General features: G+C 40.6%; 1 protein-coding gene across 14 annotated transcripts in view; it reads left to right on the top strand.

Annotated features, from left to right (window-relative positions):
* The window catches only part of LOC125454807 (utrophin), a 572,019-nt gene that overhangs the window by 241,016 nt on the left and 306,783 nt on the right, over positions 1-24,220 (top strand). For all 14 annotated transcript variants that reach the window (XR_009446113.1, XR_009446114.1, XM_059648282.1 and 11 more), the window contains 2 exons: positions 8,465-8,637; positions 14,155-14,305. Coding sequence is in view for 12 of the 14 variants with exons in the window: in XM_059648282.1 (XP_059504265.1) it covers positions 8,465-8,637; positions 14,155-14,305 (324 nt within the window). In the remaining 2 variants the exon portion in view is untranslated. The remainder of the gene's footprint in view (positions 1-8,464; positions 8,638-14,154; positions 14,306-24,220) is intronic.

Here is a 24,220-nt window from a genome sequence, read left to right as displayed (position 1 = left end):
CAAAAACAGAAGTTGGAAAAACTCAGCAGGTCTGGCAGCATTGGTGAAGAAAAATCAGTTAACATTTTGGATCTGGTGACCCTTCCTCAGAACAGCCTCTCCAGCTACTTCTGTTTTTGTTCTAATTTTGAAGACAGTCTTGGAATGGGTAATTGCAGTGTGATGATGGATTGTGTTTTAATGAAGCTATGCACTGTTATTTGCAATTATTTATTTTGGGCGGCACAGTGGCTCAGTGGTTAGCACTGCAGCCTCACAGCACCAGGGACCTGGGTCGATTCCAGCCTCAGGTAACTGCGTGGGTTTCCTCCGGGTGCTCTGGTTTCCTCCCACAGTCCAAAGATATGCAGGCTAGGTGAATCGGCTATGCTAAATTGCCCGTAGTGTTCAGGGGTGTGTGGGTTATAGGGGGATGGGTCTGGGTGGGATGCTTCAAGGGGTGGTGTGGACTTGTTGGGCTGAAGGACCTGTTTCCACACAGTAGGTAATCTAATCTAATCTAATTTAATCAATTTAGCTCATTAGAATGGTGAATGCAGTAAGATTCCGTTTGGGGTGGGTGATTGGCTGTTAATTGATATCAGAATAGAAGTAACCTTGAGTGAAAACATTTATCCTAAGATCATAAGACCCTCAGGGTACATTCAGGGTTAATGTCTTTCAGAAAATTCAGTATGTTTTACACTGGATAATCGTAATGCAATGACAGCTGAAAGATACTTTGTTCTAAGTAGCTGAGACAACAGGGTGTAGAGCTGGATGACCAAACAAGTGCACCTCCTAGTTGCGAACCATTTCACCCTCACCCTCCTATTCTTCAGACAACATGCCCATCCTGGGCCTCCTGCATTGCCACAACGATGCCACCCAAAGGTTGCAGGAAACAGCATCTCATATTTCGCTTGGGAATCCTGCAGCCCAATGGTATCGATGAGGATTTCACAAGCTTCAAAATCTCCCCTCCCCCAACCACATCCCAAAACCAGCCCAGTTTGTACCCGCCTCTCTGACCTGTCCTCCCACCTATCCACTCCTCCCACCTGAAGCCCCAGCCCCATCTCCCACCTATTAGACTCATTGTGCCTCCTTGACCTGTCCGTCCTCCCTGGACTGACCTATGCCCTCCATAACTCCCCACTGACACTCACCTTTACTGGCTCCAAACCCGCCTCCTTGACCTGTCTGACTCCCCTCCACTCATCTTCTCCTTTATCCATCTTCTGTCCGCCTCCTCCTTTCTTCCTGTTTTTTTCAGAATCCCCTTCCCCTCCTCCATTTCTGAAGAAGGGTGTAAACCCGAAACGTCAGCCTTCCTGCTCCTTTGATGCTGCTTGGTCTGCTGTGTTCATCCAGCTCTACACTTCGTTATCTCAGATTCTCCAGCATTGGCAGTTCCTACTATCTCTACGACAATTGTTCTAAATATCTTTCATTTCCATGAAGATTTTCATGCAATATTGAGGGTAAATGTTTCATAGACGCCGAGTCAGAAATGGGAACTTATTTAGTAGAAACACTGGTTAGTTTGGTTTGACATTCTGATCATAAACATTACATCTTTATTGGGGTCAGTTAGCTCCGTTGGCTCAATGATCGGTTGTTGATGCAGAATAATGCCAGTAGTGTGGGTTCAGTTCCTGCACTGTCTGAGGATCACCACCTTGAAGACTCTACCTTGTCAATTTTCCCCTCGCTTGAGGCATAGTGATCCTCAGATTAAAACACTACCAGTTATGTGATGTGGTGTACCTAGATTTCCAAAAGGCCTTCAACAAGGTGCCACACAAGCAGCTGCTGCATAGGATAAGGATGCGCGGTGTTAGGGGTAAAGTATTAGCATGGATAGAGGATTGGTTGACTAATCGGAAGCAAAGAGTGGGGATAAATGAGTCCTATTCTGGCTGTCAATCAGTGACTAGTGGTGTGCCTCAGGGATTGGTGTTGGGACCGCAATTATTTACAGTTTGTATAGATGATTTGGAATGGGGGACCACATGTAGGGTGTCAATGTTTGCAGATGACGCTAGGATGAGTGGCAGAGCAAAGTGTGCAGAGGACTGTGAAACTTTGCAGAGGAACTTGGATACATTGAGTGGGTGGGCAAAGGTCTGGCTGGTGGAATACAATGTAAATAAATGTAAAGTCACACATTTTGGTAGGCGTAATAGTAAAAATGATTATTTCTTGAATGGTAAAAAGTTGCAGCATGCTGCAATGCAGAGGGACCTGGGTGTCCTTGTGCAGGAATCACAGAAAGTTGGTCTGCAGGTACAACAAGTAATTAGGAAGGCAAATGGAATTTTGTCCTTCATTGCTAAAGGGATTGAGTTTAAAAGCAGAAAGGTTATGTTGCAGCTGTACAAGGTGCTGGTGAGGCCACACCTGGAGTGCTGTGTGCAGTTTTGGTCTCCTTACTTGAGAAAGGATGCACTGGCACTGGAGGGGGTGCAGAGGAGGTTCACTAGGTTGATTCCAGAGTTGAGGGAGTTGGTTAATGAGGAGAGATTGTGTAGATTGGGACTATATTCATTGGAATTCAGAAGATTGAGGGGGGGATCTTATAGAAATGTGTAAAATTATGAAGGGAGTAGATAAGATAGAAGTAGAGAGCATGTTCCCACTGGCAGGTGAAGCTAGGAATAGAAGGCATATCCTCAAGAGTAGAGGGAGCAAAATTAGGACTGAATTGAGAAGGAACATCTTCACTCAGAAGGTTATTAATCTATGGAATTCCTTGCCCGGTGAAGTAATTGACGCTACTTCAGTAAACATTTTTAAAGCTAAGGTAGAGTTTTTTTGAACAATAAAGGAATTAAGGGAGATGGTGAGAACACGGTGAATGGATCTGAGCCCATGAAAAGATCAGCCATGATCTTATTGAATGGCAGAGCGGGCTCGAAGGGCCAAACAGCCTACTCCTGCTCCTAGTTCTTATGTTCTTATCTCTCTAATTTGAGAGTAACCTCTGGTCCAGTGGAAGTATGGTTACAGCCACTTTTACATCTTTAGTCTATTGGGCTCAGAATAGAATGTGGAATAAATGACACAGCACCTCTTATTCTGATTTGGTTTGAAAAGAAGGGGTTGCTACTGTGGCTGATGGAAAGCTCCAAAGTTCAATCAGTAAAACATGTTTAATGATTCTTGCAAATGGTGAGTGCAGAGATGAGAGGCATACACAGAGTGGTTTGTCAGAGACTTTTTCCCAGGGCGGAATGACTGTTACGAGGGGCCAAAATTTTAAGGTGATTGGAGGAAGGTATAGGGGAGATGACAGAAGTAGGTTCTTTACAAAGAGAGTGGTGGGTGTTTGGAATGTGCTGCTGGCAGTGATAGTGGAGTCAGATACTTTAGAGACTTGTAAGCGACTCTTGGGTCGGCAAATAGAGGGTAGTATAATGTAGGGTATGCAGGTTAGATTGACCTTAGTAGGATATTACGTTGGTGCAACATGTGGGTTGAAGGGCCTGTACTGTTCTATGTTCTATGGGAATAAGCCCAACCATTCGTTATGCTGTTCAGTCTGTTCTGGTAGAAAATACCCTTTTGAAAATTCCCCAAGAGGGATCACAGATTGCATGATTGCATGATTGAATGACATAGTTGTGAAGCCATAACTTGAGGAAATTTCAACTGTGTTTCATAACTGACAGAAGAGGAGGCTGATTAAAATTAAACATGGCCAGAGAGTTCTTACGGAAAGGATTGTCCTACAGACCAAGATACTTTAATCTGATTAAGCCTTGGGTTTCTTAGGACTAGGTATGTCTGATTTCAATTTTGGGCTCCCGAAAGCTTGCAAAGGATTTTTCCGTGTATTGGTGCCTCATTCATGACTAAGTCAGAACATTGAGGCCCATTGATATCAGCAACTTGAAATGTCAAAACTCTAATGGGAATGTAGGTTTAAATGTTGTGTGTGGCCCCTGAAGTGTCATTGTATTCACTTGTATATTGAAAGTATGATTCTCTGGCTGAGGATAGGGGCCAGATGGTCACTGATGATTGGCTTTAAACTATTTTGTTCAAATTGTCATGAAATATTAAGAAATTCTCTTCATCAGCATGGATTGAAACTTCTGAGTGCTGGTAACCTATTTCATAACCCAGATTTGAACGTAAATCAAGTTTAATATTTTTAAATTAAAACAGAAATAGCTGGATAAGCTCAGCAGGTCTGGCAGCACTGTGGAGAGAAATCGGAGTTGATGCCGAGTGAGCCTTCCTCAACTTCCTGTAATATTTTTAAATTCTCTATCACATGTCCATCTTTTTAGAAAGCTTATAGATGCTTTCCCTCACAATAAACAGCAAGTTTACTGGCTCAGATTGGAAACTGAGAGTCCAAGCCTTTTGAAACAAATAACACCTGTTTAGTTCAGTTGTAAAATGTTCATAGAGCAGAATCAGTGCAGTGCAGAAAGAAGCCATTCTGCACATCATGTCAGCACCGACCCTCCAAAGATTATCCTAACCCTAGTCCGTAACCCCACACTTCTATGGCTAATTCACCTAGCCTGCACACCCTGGACACTACAAGGTAATTTAGCATGGCCAATCCTCCTAACCTACACATTTTTGGAATAGAACATAGAACATAGAACAGTACAGCACAGAACAGGCCCTTCAGCCCACAATGTTGTGCCGACCATTGATCCTCATGTATGCACCCTCAAATTTCTGTGACCATATGCATGTCCAGCAGTCTCTTAAATGACCCCAATGACCTTGCTTCCACAACTGCTGCTGGCAACGCATTCCATGCTCTCACAACTCTCTGCGTAAAGAACCTGCCTCTGACATCCCCTCTATACTTTCCACCAACCAGCTTAAAACTATGACCCCTCGTGCTGGCCATTTCTGCCCTGGGAAATAGTCTCTGGCTATCAACTCTATCTATGCCTCTCATTATCTTGTATACCTCAATTAGGTCCCCTCTCCTCCTCCTTTTCTCCAATGAAAAGAGACCGAGCTCAGTCAACCTCTCTTCATAAGATAAGCCCTCCAGTCCAGGCAGCATCCTGGTAAACCTCCTCTGAACCCTCTCCAAAGCATCCACATCTTTCCTATAATAGGGCGCCCAGAACTGGACGCAGTATTCCAAGTGCTGTGGGAGAAAACTGGAGTACTTAGAGGAAATTCATGCAGACACAAGGAGAATGAGGAGGCGTTTTTGGAGAGAAAGCAGAGTTAGTTGTGTTCCAGAGTTTTGGGTCTAGTGACCCCTTCTTCATGTCAAACTCCACACATACAGTTGCCCAGTGCTGGAATTGAACCAGGTCCCTGGTGCTATAAGGCAGCGGTGCTAACTACTGAGCTAGTGTGCTGGCTTGGAGAAATTATCCACTTAGGCGCTCTGGTATTGGAGGATTCAAAATGAAATCTGATGAATAGCAGGTAGTAACTTGCAATTGGTGGTTTGATATGAATAAAGCAGCCTGAGTTCACTGTAGCTTTGAAATGTTTCCCCTAAACTTGCATGTGGATGATTTTTCTTCTTTTCTAATCTGATCTAATTCTGTCCCAAATGCTGATTTGAGATTCCTGGACTTTACTACGTTCTATCAGCTAATTTAGAACAGATGAGGGAATTCTGGTCTGTATGGCTTTAAACTGCAATGAGGAGTATGTTTTGTAGCCCACAGAGAGACTTAATGGGTTTTAGTGTTGCAGTCTTGTGGCGCAATGGTCGTGGACCAAGAGACCCTGGATTCTAATCCCACCTGCTCCAGATGTATGTGATAACATCTCTGAACAGGTTGATTAGAAAAATAGATTAGCATTGTAGTCCGAACATATTTTGAAGGATGCTGCAGTGTAATAGTTAAATTTCCATGTGGGAAGAAGAAATATCTAGAGTTAAGTTTCTCTGAATCAGCAATTTCCTGTCTATTAATATTTCCTTGGAATTTGTTCCTTACTGTGGACATGACCAGTGTGGGTTAGGAGAGATATAGATGATGTCAGTTTTTCAGTAATGAATTTAGTTGAAACCTTGTGTGTTTGTTTATATTCAAATACATTTGTAAAACTGAAAAATTACTGTAGTTGCACTTTTGTTGTGAATACATTTAGATTGGTCCAAAGTTGCCACAGAAATACATTCTACAAATTTTCCTAGGCTTGAGTTGCTATGGATAGTGTAGAATAATTCTTTTTCAGAGACACCACTTAGTTGTGTAACTAATGACGCTCAAAGATCATTATACAGTTGGGACATGTATGCAGTGTGACTGGGACATAAATGCAGGCACTGATTTTGGAGGGGAAAAAAGGAAAAACTGCAGATGCTGGAAACATGAAACACATACAATTGCTGGAGAAACTCAACAGCTCTGGTAACATCTTTGGAGAGAAAGCAGAGTTAATTGGGTTCCAGAGTTTTGGTCTAACCCATCTTCAGTTCTGATTAATGGCTGTTTATCCCTTTTCAGTTCAATTTCTGTTTTTGTTATTGATTTTCAAATTGCCTTTAAAAAGATTGAAAATACCAGTAGTTTTAAAGATGCCAGCGATCAAACAGTGGTTTACAGGATCCAAGCAAGTTTCTCCTTTTGCGTGATGTGGGCATAATGGTTACACTGTGCTTTGAACAGAAATGGTTAGGTCTTGTTGGAGAAGACATTTCACAAAGAGAGGCAAAGATAGTCATGAGGCTGAGTTGACTGGAGCTAATGGTGTCTAACTCTTAATACCCAATTCAATGGTAAAGCTGTCTAAGTGTTACAGCTCTGATGAAGGGTCGAGGCCCGAAACGTCAGCTTTTGTGGCTCTGATGAAGGGTCTAGGCCCGAAACGTCAGCTTTTGTGCTCCTGAGATGCTGCTTGGCCTGCTGTGTTCATCCAGCCTCACATTTTATTGTCTTGGAATCTCCAGCATCTGCAGTTCCCATTATCTCTAAGTGTTACAGTGTTGGATATTGTATTTGTGGTTTGAAAGGCAGGAAGTTAGAATTAGTTTGTAAAATGGTAGTGGACACTATGTGGTCCCTTTAAAAGATGATGTATTCTTTTAGGTTGGGAGATTTTAAAAGAATGTGTATAGACAGTAGCAGATGCACAGAATTCTTGAAATTGAAACATTGTATCAAAGGCTATACTGTTAGCAGGCAAAGCAACATTTTTAGCTAAACAACAAGGTTTTGAATTTAGCCATTTAAGTTTAAACCAGGCTCTAGATACCAAAACTCCATTAAATGTAAATCTGATGGTTTTGACAACCTAAAACTAATCCTGTTGTAAAAAATTAATAGGTCATCAAGGATATTAAAATAGAGGGTGTTTGAAATTTGGTGTGAGAGAGAGCAGCTGTCAACAGCCATCAACTGTAAAGAAAGAAATGTCACTGACTCACTCAGAAGTCTCAATAAAGGCACTATAGCACTCTTATTTAATAATCCTGACACACAAATTTGATGGGGGAAGGTGTTCCTGACTGGAGAACAGTGGAAAAGGGAAATAACAATCTGGAAGCCTTATCCTGGCTGTAATTTTTGAGACACTAAGTTTTAATTTATTTTTCTTATTATTTTGGCTTATATGAATGGGACCTATATTTATTGGAACAGCATACCATTAGAATTTTGTTTAATTTAGGAATAGTAGTTAAGGGCAGAATTGTTCAGTTTGTTAGTTGTTCTGGTAATTTGTCAACTGTTAGAGTTAGGTAAATAAATTGTTATTTGTTACTTAAAGTGAGTATCATGGATTTCTTTCATTTAACCACTGCTTTATACCACACTGGGGATGAGAGGCAGATTTATACCATTTTTTACGCTTCCTTTCACAGATTACGAGGCAAGGTGAGCTTCTCTGGGTGTTTCAGTTTTAGTTATCAGAGGGGTGTTGACCACTAAATGAACCAAGGAATTGGGACTGTATTGGGTTTGGAATGGTATGAAAGATGGTATGAGGTTGAATTTACTTGAGCTTCTGATATTTACTTTTTAGTACCTCATTCAATGCAAACGATTGAGCAGCAAATCGCTGAACTTTCTTCATTCAAACCCTGTGCTGGAGTTATGTTCGCTTGATTCCAGCTCCACATTTAATATTCTATTTTTGGTGTAAAATCAGATCTCTTTTCTCCTAAGAAGGTTCTGTTGGTGTACCACCATTGATCTTGTTAGTTCATTCAGTAAAGTGATTAACTTCATAGGTTTCAATTTTGTTGGCTATCAGGCAAAATACTAAATCAAAGATAAATGATCAGAATAATGTACATAAAAATTTGCCTCTCACTTGTTTTGAGGTTGTCTAGATCTGCTAATGAACAGTATGTTATGTACAGATGGTGTTGCGCTGTCAGCATCAGAGGTCCTCCAGCTTTTATTGCAGTAGTTGGTGGATAAGATGGCAATATTTGTGTTGACCAGTATGTTTTTGGTTTTCTGAATGTCACTCCTTCATTGGTAGCAGCGTACAGTGGCTTCTAAATTAATTGAACATTTGCGTCAACTTGTAGAATATAAAGGACATGCTGGAGAAACTTGGTGACCAAATTGAGGATATTCATGAGAATCAGCCTGATGCCCTTCTTGAAGCTTCTGCAACTGAGGTTGTCCAAATAGGCGACGCATTGACACAACTTCATGCAGAATGGGATCGAGTGAACAGAATGTATAATGACCGCAAAAGGTAAGGGAACAATACCATGTGTTGGTAGGGGGTCAGCAAGTTTAATTTTATACTGTTGCAGTACTTGGGTGCTGTATAGATAATGTAATGAAAAATTTTAACAGTGAACCTTAGTTCTCTTGTGAACTTTAATTTGTTGAAAAAGCATGGAAATTTTGATAATGGTTCAATTAGTTTTGCTGCTGAGTCATATGGAGAGAAAATGGTCTAGTGCAGGCTGACGTGGTTGACACCAGTTAGAGAGATGTTAGGGATGTTCAGTTGGTGTCACTGTTCTTAGTCTGGAGAAATGAAAAGATTCAACTTCTGAATGTGAACTTTAATTTTGTTCCGATGAGCAGCAAATTGCTGGTGGACATTTCAAATAAAGCTGAGAGAATTTTATAACTAACTGATGAGGAGACTTTGCGCTCTAAGAATTCTCTTGATGAATCCTAATCAATTTAGATTATACTGATAAATATTTCTAGCAGAAAGCTGAGAGAGCAATTGAAATTTTTGAGATCCCATATAACCTACTGGGAAGATCACCTCAAAGCTCAGAGAATGAAAATGAGATTCTTTTGTTGAATTAAACAGTTCTACAAAATATGGACTTCAATAAAATACGCTGAATGACAGGAAGAGGGAGTGCCAAAGAAGGTAGAACAAACCAGTGAGAGCAGTGCAGCCACATTCAGAGGGTGAAGGTGAATAAGTTTAAATCTTATTGGATGTTGATAACTGAAATAATGAGTTTGGGAGTAAGGAAACAAAACAGGAATGAGAATTAACTAAAATTTTTGGAATACACGGTGATTTAGAGTTGTATTAAATGTATGGATCAGAGGAATGATCCAGAGGTCCTAGTGGATTAATTAACAAAACTGGCAGCACATCATTATTATGTTGTACTAAGAAGAAGATTGACAAATTTAAAAACTAGGAAATTTTATCATTGGATTCCAATCCAAATCTAACAGATTATTTCAGGTATTAACCTAATTCCTCTGGAGCACTGTTGGTATTTAAGATAACCTAATTGCAGAACATGTGCTTTGCTTTTATAGGTAATGTATGGTAAGAAAGGTCATTCTGGGATTCGAGATCTTAACTGTAAGGAAATATTCAAGAAATTTGTTACTTTTGAAGAAGAAGGGACTTGGAAATGATAATATTGCATTCTTTTAAGATTATGAAAGGAATGATGATAAGTGACTAGTAACGATAGCATCACATAACTGTCAGGCAATGACGATCTCCAACGAGCATGAATCTGTTCGTCCCCCCGCCCATAGTGTTCAATAGCATTACCTTTGCTGAAACCTTGACAGTCAGCATCCTGAAAGTTATGATTGAGCAGAAACTGAACTGGATCAGATATAGTATGCTGTCATTACAAGAGCAGATCAGAGGTTAGGTGTTCTGCAGAATGTAACTCACCACCTGTCTGCACAGTACCTGTTCATCATTTACAAGGCCACGAGCATTTGTCTGGTGGGGTGCAACTGCAGCAGCATTTGAGAAGCTCATCATCATCCAAGTTAAGATAATAGTTTATGTTAGAAATTTGTTTAAGTGTCTCAGGAAAAGAAGCTAGTTGAAGAAAATAGCATCTAGTGAATGTATAGAAATTCACAGAAAGGAAATGGTTGAGCAAGAACTGTTAGAGTGGAGTTAATGGAACTTTTCATTGAGGTTTGGGAATTTGTAAGAATTTTATTGTGGAAAACAGGGTAGTGTGAGCTTAAGTTCTTTTCTGAATGTTTGTAATGAAGTCTTTCCAACTTTTTGGCCAATGTAATATAGCTCATATATATCGTCCATGTAATATCTAATAATTGTTTTATTCCTTGTGTTAAAAGTAAACTGACAGACTCTTCAGAATGTATTCAGTAACATATCTCCCTAGTTTACAAAAGAAGTTAGGATCTAACAAGTCAGATTTTTCCCTGAGATCTGACCTCTCCAGCATTGAAATCAGTTACGGTGATGACATTGCAAGATGTTTTATATTTCAATAAACTCAACTTTTATTCAAGGAAAGTCTAATAAGTATAGACTTATATATGTTCAGTCTTCATAAGATAAATGTTTTATCCCAGGTATGAATCAAGTGGAGACACACTGAGAGCCTTTGGTGAACTTACCCTCTGGCAACGTCCCAGTGAATTTACACTAAAATTGTTGCAGTTCTGTTTTTAGTAACTATCCAATATCCTATGCGCTAAAAGAAATGTCCAGCTCTGGCCTTAAACTAAATGTTACTAAACCACAAATATTAATGACTTGGATGAGGAAATTGATTGTGCTGTTGTCAAGTTTGCAGATGACACAAAAATAGATGGGAAGGCTCGTGGTGAGGATGACGCAGAATCTGCACAGGGATGTAGATAAGTTGTGATTGGACAAAAACTTAGCAGATAAAATATAACTTGGGGGAATGTGAGGTTATGCACTTTGGCAGAAAAAACAGAGGAGCTGAATATTATTTAAATGGAGCAAAACTACAGAAAGCTATGGAAATCAGAGGAATTTTGGGAGTTCTCGTGCATGAATCACAAAAAGCTAACATCCAGTTTCAGTGGTTAGTAGGGAAGGCAAATGGAATGTTGGCCTTTATTTCAAATGAAATGGAACGTAAAAGTAGGGAGGGTGTGTTTAAACATACAAAGCAGTGATCAGACCACACCTGGTATATAGTGAAACAGTTTTGAGTCCCTTATCTAAGGGAAGGTATCATGGCATTGTAGGCGGTCTAGAGAAGGTTTACTCGGCTGGTACCAGCTCTGGAGTATGGATGGACCGTCTTATGAGGAATTGAAGCATGTAGGATTCTTAAGGGGCATGACCAGGTAAATCAGTTACAATGATGACATTGCAAGATGTTTTATATTTCAATAAACTCAACTTTTATTCAAGGAAAGTCGAATAAGTATGGACTTATATATGTTCAGTCTTTATAAGATAAATGTTTTATCCCAGATATGAATCAAGTAGAAACACACTGAGAGCCTTTGGTGAACTTACCCTCTGGCAACGTCTCAGTGAATTTAGACTAAAATTGTTGCAGTTCTGTTTTTACTGAGAGGGTGTTTCCCCTCATTAGCAGATCTAAAAGCAGAGGGCATAGTCTCAGAAAAACAGGATACCAATCTATAAGACTGAAATGAGGAGGGATTTATTTTCAGAGTGTTGACTGTTTTTGGAAAGTCTTGCTGCGTAGAACTGAGGGGAAAAAGTCATTGTGTATATTTAAGACTGAGCTAGATAGATTCTGAAACAAAGGCAGCAGGCCTGGCAGCATTTGTGGAAAGAAACCAGAATTAACGTTTTCAGTCCAGTGACCCTTGAACATCATGTGAAGATTGTTTCAGATTTCCAGCCTCCACAGTTCTTTGTTTCATTATAGATAGGTAGATTCTTGATCAGTAGGGGAATTGAAGATTACAGAGAAATGGCAGGAAAATGGGCATGAGCAATATTGGATCAGCAATGATCTTCTTGAACGGCAGAGCCGGTTTGAGGGACTGAAAGTTCTCCTCCTGTTCCTGTTTCTAATTTGTCTTATGGAGAGTTTGAATTGGACCTGTACTCGTTGGAATATAAAAGAATGAAGGGTGACCTTATTGAAACATACAAACCTCTTAGGTGACTTGGGGCCAATGCAGAGAGGTTGTTTCTTCTTGGGGACAGTCTGAGATGACAGGACATAATCTTAGAATAAGGGGCTGCAAATCAGACATGAAGAGAAATTTCTTCTGAGAGTAGTGAAACTGAAATTCTTTACCAAGTAGGGCTGTTGAGGCTGGATCATTAAGAATATTCAAGGCCGAGATGGATTATTAGTCAGTAAGGGAATCCAGGGTTATAAGGCAAAGACAGGAAAGTGAAAATGAGGGTTATCTGATCTGCTACTTCTATTCCTTTGTCCTGTGACCTTATTAGTAAGCAGGTTTGAATGGAACATATATTTATTGATAACCTGTGTGACTACAACAGAGACAAACAAATAGCCCTTATCCTTACCACTAATTCTCTGGACTCATCCACTGTCTTCAAATTAGACTGCTTTTTCAATAAGTATGAATTTCATCAAACTAAATATTTGTCTTCAACCACAAAAAGAGATATTGCTGGAGTTCTGTGTTTTTGTTATTTACTATCTTCAGCACCTGCAGTATCTTAGTTCTCTGGCAACTGTCTGAGATTGAATCACATCATTCACGACTTTGGGGTCTTATTTAACCTTGAGATAAGTCTCCAATCTTGTCTCCATCAGAATGACTTTTTATTTCTCTCTTCATAATCAAGTAGCTCTGCCCCTACTTAAGATATTCTGCTGCTGAAACTTTGATCCGTGCCTTTGTTCCCTCTAGGATTGATTTTTCCAGTGATCTCTTGGCTGATATTTCAGATTCTACCCTCCATAAACTGGAATTCTTCTTCATGGCTATCTGATCTATTCTGGCTCCTAGTGATGGAATTCTTCTACATTAAGCTATTATCTTTGGTGGAAAATCACCTCATTTCCTCCTCTTATCTTTGTAATCACGTCTAGTTCTACAACCTTTTATCTGCACTCCTCTACCTCTGGATTTTTGAATAGCCCCTGTTTGAGTTCTTCATCTTCTGGTGCCTTCAGCTGCTTGGGGTCCTAGCTCTGGGTTACCTGTTATTTGCTCACAGGATTTTGGCATCTCTGGCTAGGCCAGCATTATTGTCCATCCTTAATTAAGACTCATTAAATTCATTTGAGATTGGAGTTGAGAGTCAACCGCATTGCTGGGCTGGTTAGATAAGGATGACAGCTTTCTGTCCCTTAAGGACATTCGTGAACCAGGTGGGTTATTTTGACAATTGGCAATAGTTTTGTGGTCAACATTAGATGATGATGATGCAAGGGTTATGCTTAAGACACTTAGTGCCAGATTCTTCATTGAATTCAAATTCCACCATCTGCTGTGGCAGGATTTGAACAAGGGACCTCAGAACTTGAGCTGAGGCCCTGGAAAACAGTCAAGCAATAATTCCACTCGACTATTGCTTCCCCAGTTTGCTCTCTGTCCCATTCTTTCCTTTTAAGATACTTGTTAAAACCTAACCTTTTTGAACAAGTTTCGGTCATTGACCTTAATAGTTATTTTTATGTGACCTGGTGTAAAACTTTACTTCCTGACACTCCAATCACGTGCCTTGGACCATTTATTGGATCAAATACACTATATAAATACAATGTAAGTGATCACTGAATGTAGAATTTCTACAGGTAGAACAGGTATTATCAAGAAATGTGTTACATATTAGAATGATAAACTGCACAGGCCTTCTAACCCAACAAGTCTCTACATACTCTCGAATAACAAAAGCAGCAGGAGAGATATTTCTGAGGGAGTCCTGCTGCATTTGGTTTAGTGAGTAAACCAAGCTTCAAAATGGACTGTTTCTCTTGATCTGTTTAAGGTTTTTGACTCTCTGGGGTTTATGTGACTGTTAAAAAATCTAACTCTGAGATATGAAACTTCTGTCTTTCTGCAGCTGTTTTGACAAGGCTGTGGAAGAATGGCGACAATTTCACTGTGACTTAAATGACCTGAATCAGTGGGTGATGGAAGCTGAGCAGTTATTGTCTGTTGCCCTAGACCGAAATGGTAGTCTGGATTTGGAGGAAGCCAGGATTCACCAACAGGTGAGATTCTTGGCATTCATTCTCCTCACACATTGGAAAGTATGAACAAACCTGCAGACTTCCTATAGCTATGTTTGAAGTGGGGATTGCATCCCACAAGCTTGTTATTGGATGTCATTTTGTATGAAACTGCTTCCTTCATCATGGATCTGGATACTTCACTCCTTGAAATTACAGAGTTGAGCATTTAAGAAAGCACAGCAAACCATGTGACTGCCTTTCCCATTTTACCTAGAGCCATTGAGTCATTACAGCATGGAAACAGACTCTCAGGCTAACCAGTCCATGCCGACCATCATGTCGTAACTGCACCCGCATCCACCATTTCCTTTGGAACTACTCCCTGTGAACAAAAAAATTGTCCCTTATGTCTTTTTAAAATCTTTCTTCTCACCTTAAAAAATGCCTCCCAGTCTTGAAATCCCCACCCTAGGTAAAAAGACACCTGCCATTTACCTTATTAATACCCCTCATTATTTTATAAACCTATATAAGGTCACCCATCAATCTCCTACGCTCCAGTGAACAAAAGTCCCAGCTGCGCCAGCCTCCTGTTATACCTCAAATCCTCCATTCTGGCAGCAACCTGAGGGGGGAGGATGAGGGGTGTTACAAGACCTCAATTGGTGGAGAATTCTCTCTCTTGTCGGGTGGAGAGTTTTTTCTGTTGCTGTATGTGAGGGGGGTTTCTGACTTTCTCTGTGGAGGGTCCTCCCTTGGGAGAAGGTTGTCTTTCTGCCTGTCTCTCTTTCATGGGGATGTTTTTGTCAGTTTCCCTTTCTGCATGTTTCTCTCTCCCTCTCCCTCTCGCTCTGGGTCTCATTTCTTTCTTATATAAAATTATAACATGGTACTGGACACCAGCAACACCTCTGGAGGTCAGCATTTGTGGAGAGAAATAAAATTAACATTTGAAGCCTGTGACCTTTGCAGACCCAAACAGCACAGTAGGTGACTTGACCCATGTGCCTGTGCGAACAATTTTAAACAGCTCATTGATCAGACCCCTCCCTTCTCAACATCCTTTCAACTGCTGAGTTAAATCTCTTTGAAAGTGTCCATTAACTTTGTTTTCATCAGAATCCCTCTCCCCTTCCTTGTACCATAGGAACACCTTTCCTTTGTCATCATTATTTCATAGAACAGTTATATGACAGAAGGAGGCTGTGCACCTCTTTGGAGGAACATTTTGCCTAGTGACATTTCTGTCGTTCTTCTCTATAATGTACAGAATTTTTCTCTTCATATTGAGGTCCAATTTCTTTTTGAAAATTATGTTTGTATCTAATGTTTTAGAGTAGATTTGTAGCTCGGGTTGTGTGTGTTGAGGTTGTTTGGCTCGCCGAGCTGGTTTGTTGTTTTGCAGACTTTTCATTACCGTGCTTGGTAACATCCTTGGTGCAGCCTCTGATGAAGTGTCGGTGTGTACCCCCACCTGGCTTTTAAACTCTGGGGTCTGTTGCGATGGATTGCCTCACTTCCGGGTTTCCTCCGTGGTGGAATATATATGGGGCCGAGTTCAATGTGTTTATTAATAGCCTGCTTCGTGGAGTGCCATGCTTCCAGGAATTCTCATGCTTGTCTCCAGCCAGTTCACAATGTCAGGCTTTATATTCTGTATTCTAATTAGTTCCTGCATAAAAATATATTTCGCCATGTTGATATTGTTTCTTTTTGGTCATCACCCTAATACAGTATATCCTTGATGTTCCCACCAGTGGGGAATGGTTCATCTGTCTAACTGTTCTGACCATATATGATTTGGAAGACTGAGATCTCCGCTTTCCAAGAAGGACAGTGCCAACTTCCTAAACTATCCAGTTAATTGAAGTTCTTTAGCCCTGGAAACATTCTTAATGACAACTTCCTTCCTTTTGTATTCTATGCCCCGATTTATGAAGCCTAGGATTCTATTTGATTTGCTTTAGTAACCATGCTCTGAAACCATTCTACCATCTCCATGACTTGCAGGCATATAAACCTAGGTCCCTTGGCTTCTGCACCCACAAGATATATTGCTTGTGTTATATTTCTTCTCAGTCATTCATCCATCCCATTAACTTGTCAGTGTTCGTATGAAGTTTAACACTGTCTTCCTCACCATTGACAATACTTCTAAATTTTGTATCATCTATAAATTTTGAAGTTTTGCCTTGTGTACCAAATCTGTGTAATTAATATTAAGAAATACAGGGGACCTAATTCTGATCATTGAGGCTTGAAACTTTCTGTAGTGATTGAAGTGAGGAGAGCCAGGTGGACTTCATAGAATAAGAGTCCCCTGATTGGGATATTAATCTGGTCCAATAAGGGAGTCCTGGCTGACAGACAGAAAGAAGAATGTCAGAGGTTCTTTTCACTTTGAGAGCTGGCTCTGACGAAGCTGGATCTGTGTTGAGGACTTTCTACGGCTCATTAAAGAATGACTTGATGATGAGATACCGTCCTCTGTGGAGTTATTTCCCTGCCCTTGAGTCTGAAAAACAATTGTTCACCACATTCCTGTCATGTAGCTGATATTGTCTCCAGGTTGCTATGTTTCCTTTTTCTTCATTAAGGTCTAACTTGCTTCAAAATTCTGTTGGTAGCACTTATAAACATCTTTAGGAGAAGTCCTTGTACATAAGTTATCACCATCTGCCTCCTTTGTTACCTTATCAATCCCTTGCTAATGTTCATTGATGAAATTGTATTCAGTCAATGACTGTTGATTGTGTCCCAAATTGCTTCCTAAGGTTAAATAACTATCATGTAATTGCAAGGGTTTATCTTTATCTGCCGATTTAAACAAGGAAGTAACAGTTTAAATTCTCTCATACCCTGGCACCACCTCTGATTCTATGGAAAATTAAAAAATTATGTCCAGTGTCTGCAGTTTCCCGGCTTATTTTCCGCTTTGGTTGTATCGCATCCTGTCCTTGTGCTTTATTAATTTTGCATTTAGCCAACCTAATAACTTCTCTTTATCAATTTTTAACTTGTCATGTGTCTCAGCTTTCTTCTCTTTAACTATGACTTTGACAGCGTTTTATTTCTTGGTGAAGACAGATGTGAAGTATTCAGTTAAGATCTCAACCATGTATCATGCAGAAAGCCTCACTTAGGCACCAAATTGGTTCCACCGTTCCTTTTGCTGTGTGTACACTTACGCAGGACTTTTGGATTTCCTTTTATGTCAGTTGTCAGTTTCTTCCTATGTTCTCTCTTTGCTTTTCTTTAATTGTTTCTGCAGTTCTCCATTGAACCTTCTATTTTGAGCTGGATGCACAATTATATTATCCATTTGATATCTCTTATGTGCACCTTTTTTCTACTCCATCTTAATTACAGTCTTCATCCTGGGATCTCTTGGATTTGTTTGCTTTCACATGCCCCTTGTGGGAATCCCTTCAAAAATGAGTGACTGTTCATTTGAGTTTTATTTGCCATTCTTTTAATTTATTTGGTTTGTTGTGGTCGGTTGGCTCGCTGAGTTGGTTTGTTGTTCCGCAGATGTTTCATCACCCTGCTGGGTAACATCATCAGTGCAGCCTCCGATGAAGCGCTGTTGTATTTTCCCACCTTTTATTTAACCTCTGATGTCCATTGAGCTGTTTACTACTTCATGTCCGGTTTTCCTTCGCAATGGACTGTATATGGGCTCGAGCTCTATGTGTTTGTTGATGGCTTTCTTCATGGAGTACCAGGTTTTGAGGAATTCCCATGCTTGTCTCTGCTTTGCTTGTCCCAGGATCTTGATGTTGTCCCAGTCGAAATGGTGGTTCTCCTCATCCATGTGGATAGAGATGAGGGAGTATCAGTCGTGTCTTTTGGTAACCAGTTGATGTTCGTGTACCCTTGTTATTAATTTTTATCCTGTCTGTCCGATGTAGTGTTCATCATAGTCTCTGAAGGGAATCTTTTGTATATGATATTGGTCCTGTCCACAGTAGGTAGTGGGTCTTTGGTTTGGTTTGTTGTAGGGTTGATGTGGGTTTGTGTGCTACTCTGATGCCCAGTGGTCGTAGGAGTCTTGCGGTCAGCTCAGACATGTTCCTGATGTAAGGTAGTGTGATGAGTGTGTCGGGGCATGTAGTATCTTCCTGGGGTAATGGGAACTGCAGATGCTGGAGAATCCAAGATAACAAAGTGTGAAGCTGGATTAACACAGCAGGCCAAGCAGCATCTCAGGAGCACAAAAACTGACGTTTCGGGCCTAGACCCTTCATCAGAGTATCTTTCTGGTGTCATTTGTGTAATAGGCATCTTCTGACCCAGCGGAACAACAAACCAGCTTGGCGAGCCAACCAATCAGAACATCCACAACCCGAGCTACAAAGCTACTCTAAAATCTTATCTGGTTTATGTTTTTCTCACCTCCCTGAAATTAGCTCTGCCCCCAGTTATTGTTTTCTGCTTCAAGATTGGCCCTTGTCTATCTGTAGCCAATCTGAACTATCTAATACAATACTCACTGTCAGCTGAATAGTTTCCCTTTGACATTTGATCCAGTTGATTCATCCCATTCCCAAGATTCAGATTCAGTAAGTTCCCCATTCTTGATGGATTGGAAACATGCTGATGTATAAAATTCTTCATGCGTTCCAGAAACTCTATCCCAGTCTATATTTGCATGGGTGAAGTACCCGTTATAACCTAAGTATAATTCATGCACTTCTCTTTAGCTCTCCTGCTAATTTGTTCCTCTATTTTTCCTACTTGATAGCTCTGTAGATTCTTAGCTGTAACAGCTAGATTCTGACTTTGACCCTGCTGAGACATGCTTCCTTTCCAACACTGAAATGTTGTTCTTTATACTGCTTTTCTTCCTCCTCCATTCTTCTTTTTCCTTCTCTGTCTTTCCTGAGCAGTTTATACAAGGGAATGTTTACTACTACCCAGACTTGATCAGCTTTGAGCCAGATCTCCATTATTATCCACAACCCCTCATTCTCACCTAGTATACTTGCATCTAACCAGTTTTATATACAATAGTCAATGCATTTCATACATACACAGTATCTCTACTTCGAATATATAGCATAACTTTTTCTGACCCCACTTAATAACTTACTATTTCCTACAGTATGTAAATTGCATGAACTGAACTTCTCCAACCTGACCTTGTGTTAATTTTGCTCTTCCCAGAACAATTCTGGCTTATTAAAGAGAGTTGACGAGTCAAGTGGATTTCATTTTATCATGTTCCTAGCCTGTGTATTCTAGATGGTGAATGCACTTTTGGGAGTCAGAAAGTGATTTACTTGTCTATGAGTTCTGAGATTCCTGTTCTTGTAGCCAGAATATTTGTATGACCCCTCCAGTTTGGTTTATGGTTAATAGTAAGTGTAAGGTGTTGATGTTCAGGATAACAATGGTAATGAATGACAATGGGAGATTTTTAAAGTTTATATTGGTGGAAATGCTCCATGCCTGGTTCTGTCATTATGATGCTTGCCACTTCTCAGCTGAAGCCTGAATGTTGCCCAAGTATTGCTGTATGGAGGTAAGCACTTCTTAAGTATTTGAGGCAACTTTATTGGCCCTTTACTTAAAAGTGTGTGTTTGAAACCAAATAATTGAATTGACAGCACAACTGGCGGTTAATGGGTAAGTTCTTTGTTGTCATTTTGGAGGCCGGGTTACAAGGAGTTCAAAGGTGGAATTAAATGTTCAGGGATATGTAACTTTTCAAAGGGGTCGGCAGGGGAAAAAAAAGGTGTTGGGATAACTTTGTTGGTATGGGATGGAGTAAATACGATAGCAAAAAATTATCCTGGATCAGAAAATATAGAACATAGGATATAACTAGGGGAGAACTAGAATATGACTTGGAAAGAAACTGAGTTAACTTTTCAAGTTTGATGTGACACTTCTGCAGAACTTTGGCTGATATTCACCAGTCAATAGATAATAAGGGAGGCAAATGGAGGATTGGCCTTTATTTCAAAGAGAATGGTGTATAAAAATAACAAAGTCATGCTAAAACTATACAAAGCACCAGTTAGACCACACGAGCATTGGTCTCCATATGTAAGGAAAGATATATTGTCATTAGAGGCAGTCCAGAGAAGGTTCACTGGGTAGATCCAAGGTATGGAGGGATTTTCTTATGAGAAGAGGTTGAGTAGGTTGGCCTGTACCCGTAGAAGAATGTAACCCTATCTTATTGAAGCATGGAAGATTCTCAGGTGACTTGACAGTGTAGTTACTGAGAGGTTGTTTCCCTTTATGTAAGAGGCTATGACCAGAGAGCATAATTTCAGAGTGATGGATTGACAAAATAGGAGAAGGTGAGAAATTTTCTCCCTTAGACCGTGGTGAATCCGTGGAATTTTTTACTGCAAATTTGCGTGCAAGCTGGGTCATTCAGTACATTTGAGGCTGAGATAGACAGAATTTTAATCAGTGAAGGAATCAAGGGTTAAGGGGACAAAGTAAAGAAGTGGGGTTGTGGATAATCATATTGAATGGTGGAGGAGACTTAATGGGCTGAATTACCTATTTTTACTCCTGTTCTGAGGATTTGTGAATAATGATCTTTGTGCAATGATCAGTGAACCTGTCCAGTTCTGCCCTTGTATTGGATTGGTGGTTATTAGTGAAGCCAAAAATAGATGAGGACATGATGTTGAAGAATGATAATGTCCTGGGGCACAGGTGACTGGCCTGCAGCAATCACAGCAATTTTTTTTTAGGCAAAATAAGACCCAAATCACTGAAGAACTTTTTGTCATTTTTTATTGAGTGGTGAGGCTACACTTGAACAAGTGCTGCCCTGATGTTACTCTTAATTTCAGTAATTCTCCTCTTTTGTTCATTTGAATCAAGGCTGGCATGAGGTCAACAGCAGAATGACCCTGGCAACACTCATTCTCAGTGTCTGTGAATGTACTGTTATGAGCAGCATCTAGCTCCATACCATTGCTGATGACCTTTTTCATTATTTTGATGATAGCGAGTAGAATGATAGGAAAGTAACTGACCAATTTGGATTTATTCTACTTAGAACATAGAACTTGGAGCCTGAACTATGCTGTATAGTTCTTTGGCCCACGATGTTGTGCTAAACTTTTACCCTAAGCTTAAGGTCTATCTAACCGCCACCCCTACTTTACACTATCATTCATATACCTGTCTAATAGCCGCTTAAATGCCCCTAATGAGGCCAACTCCACACTCTGACCACTCTCTGAATAAAGAACCTACCTCTGACGTCTCCCCTGTATCAACTTCCACTCTCTTTAAAACTATGCCCCCTTGTAATAGCTGCCTCTGCCCTAGGAAAAAGTCTCTGGCGGTCCACTCTATCTATGCCTCTGATCATTTTGTACACCTCTATCAAGTCACCTTTCATCCTTCATCGTTCTAAAGAGAAAAGCCCTAGCTCTCTCGGCCTTTCCTTGTAAGACCTTCCCTCCGTTCCAGGCAACATCCTGGTAAATCTCCTCTGCACCGTTTCCAATGCTTCCACATCTTTACTGTAATGAGGCGCCCAGAACTGGACACAATACTCCAGATATGGCTGAAACAGGCTTCTGTATAGCTGGAGCATAACTACACAGCTCTTGAATTCAATCCCCGTATTGATGAAAGCTAACGCACCGTACGCTGCCTTAACAATTCTATCCACCTGGGTGGCAGCTTTCAGGGAACTTTGGACATGAACCCCAAGATCCCTCTGCTGCTCCACACTGCCAAGAATCTTTCCATTAACCCTGTATTCTGCTTTCATGTTTGTCCTTCCAAAATGAATTGCCTCACACTTTTCAGGGTTAAACTCCATCTGCCCCTTCTCAGCCCAGCCCTGCATCCTGTCAATGTCCCTTTGCAACCTAGAACAGCCCTCCACGCTATCCACAACACGACCTACCTTTGTATCGTCCACGAACTTACTAATCCATCCTTCCATTCCTACATCTAAATCATTTACAACAATTACAAATAGAAGAGAACCCAGAACAGATCCTTGTGGTACACCACTCGTAACTGAGCACCATGTTCAATATTTTCCATCCACTATCATCCTTTGTTTTCTAAGGTTCAGCCAATTCTGATCCAATCTGCCACATTTCTCCCTATCCCATTCCTCCTTATTTTCTGCATGAGCCTACCATGGGGAACCTTATCAAACGCCTTACTTAAATCTGTATATACCACATCCGCTGCTGTACCTTCATCCACATGTTTAGTCACCTCTTCAAAGAATTCAATAAGGTTTGTGAGACATATCTATCCCTCCCAAATCCATGCTGACTATCACAAATCAAACTGTGCCTATGCAAGTGATCATAAATCTTACCTCTCAGAGCCCTTTCCAATAATTTGCCCAGCACTGAAGTGAGACTAACTGGCCTGTAATTTCCAAAGTTTATCCCTGTTCCCTTCTTTGAACAAGGGAATGATGTTTGCCACTCTCCAATCTTCCAGCACTGTGCCTGTGGATATTGAGGATGAAATGATCATTGCCGAAGGCCCTGTGATCTCTTCCCTCACTTCCCATAGAATCCTTGGATAAATCCTACCAGGCCCGGGCGACTTATCTACCTTCAGGTTCCTCAAACTTCCCAGTACATCTTCCGTATTAACATCCACTTCCTCTAGCCTACGAGCCTGTTTCACATGTCCTCCCCTACAACTAGGTTTCTCTCAGTTGTGAATGCTGAAGAAAAGTATTCATTAAGGATCTCTCCTATCTCTTTAGGCACCGTGCACCAATTCCCTTTACATTCCTTGATCGGGCCTACTCTTCTTCTGATCATTCTCTTATTCCTCACGTACGTTTAAAAAGCCTTGGAGGTTTCCTTGATCCTATCTGCCAAGGTTTTCTCATGTCCCCTTATAACTCTCCTAAGCCCTTACTTTAGCTTCTTCTTGGCTAACTTGTATCTCACTAGAGCCTTTTCTGAACCTTGTTTCCTCAACCTTTGTATAAGCATCCTTCTTCCAATTAACCAGTCATTCGAGCTCTCTTGAGAACCAAGGCTCCCTCACTCGACCGAATCTTCCCTGCCTGCTAGGGACAAACATATCTATCACATGCAGTGTGTATTCCATAAACAATCTCCACATTTCAATAGTACTCTTCCCTGACGGCATCTGTTCCCATTTTATGTTACCTAGTTCTTGCTTAACAGAATTATAATTACCCTTCCCCCGATTATTAACATTACCCTGCTGTATGCACCCATCCCTTTTCCTTGACTGTTGTAAAAGTAACAGAATTATGATCACTACCGCCAAAATGCTCTCCTACCAATAGGTCTAACACTTGGCCTGGTTCATTGACAAGCGGCAAATCCAAAGTAGCCTCTCCTTGTGTTGGTCTATCTACATACTGCGTCAGGAATCCTTCCTGAACAAGTGGACAAAATCCACTCCATCTAAACTATTACAACTAAAAAGTTTCCAATCAATATTTGGAAAGTTGAAGTCATCCATGACTACAACCCTGTGATTTCTGCACCTTTCTAGTATCTGCCTCCCGATCCACCCCTCCACTTCTCTGCATCTATTAGAGGGTTTGTTTTTAAAAAAAAACCAACAAAGTGACAACTTTCTTGTTCCTGACCTCAACTCAAACTGACCCTATAGACATATCATTCACGAGCTGCCTTTCAGAACCTGCTGTACTAGCCCTGACAGGCAGTGCCACTGCCCCGTCTCTTTTACCACCCTCCCTATTTCTTTGAAAACATCTAAATCCCCAAAGTTCCAACAACCATTCCTGTCCCTGAGTTACCCAAGTTTCTGTAATGGCCGCAACATCATAGTTCCAAGTGCTGATTCATGCTCTAAGTTCATCCGCCTTATTTCTGATACTTATAGCATTGATCTATACACACTTCAAACCATCTGTGTGTCCACAATTTTGCTCCATCAACCGCATTTCTTTGTTAACAACCTCACTCCCTATTGTGTCTGTTGGAAGGCTGA

The sequence above is a fragment of the Stegostoma tigrinum genome, chromosome 9, assembly GCF_030684315.1.
Source record: "Stegostoma tigrinum isolate sSteTig4 chromosome 9, sSteTig4.hap1, whole genome shotgun sequence".
NCBI classification, from domain to species: Eukaryota; Metazoa; Chordata; class Chondrichthyes; order Orectolobiformes; family Stegostomatidae; genus Stegostoma; species Stegostoma tigrinum.
Note: the sequence above shows the minus strand (reverse complement) of the source record. Positions and strands in the feature narration are given on the sequence as shown.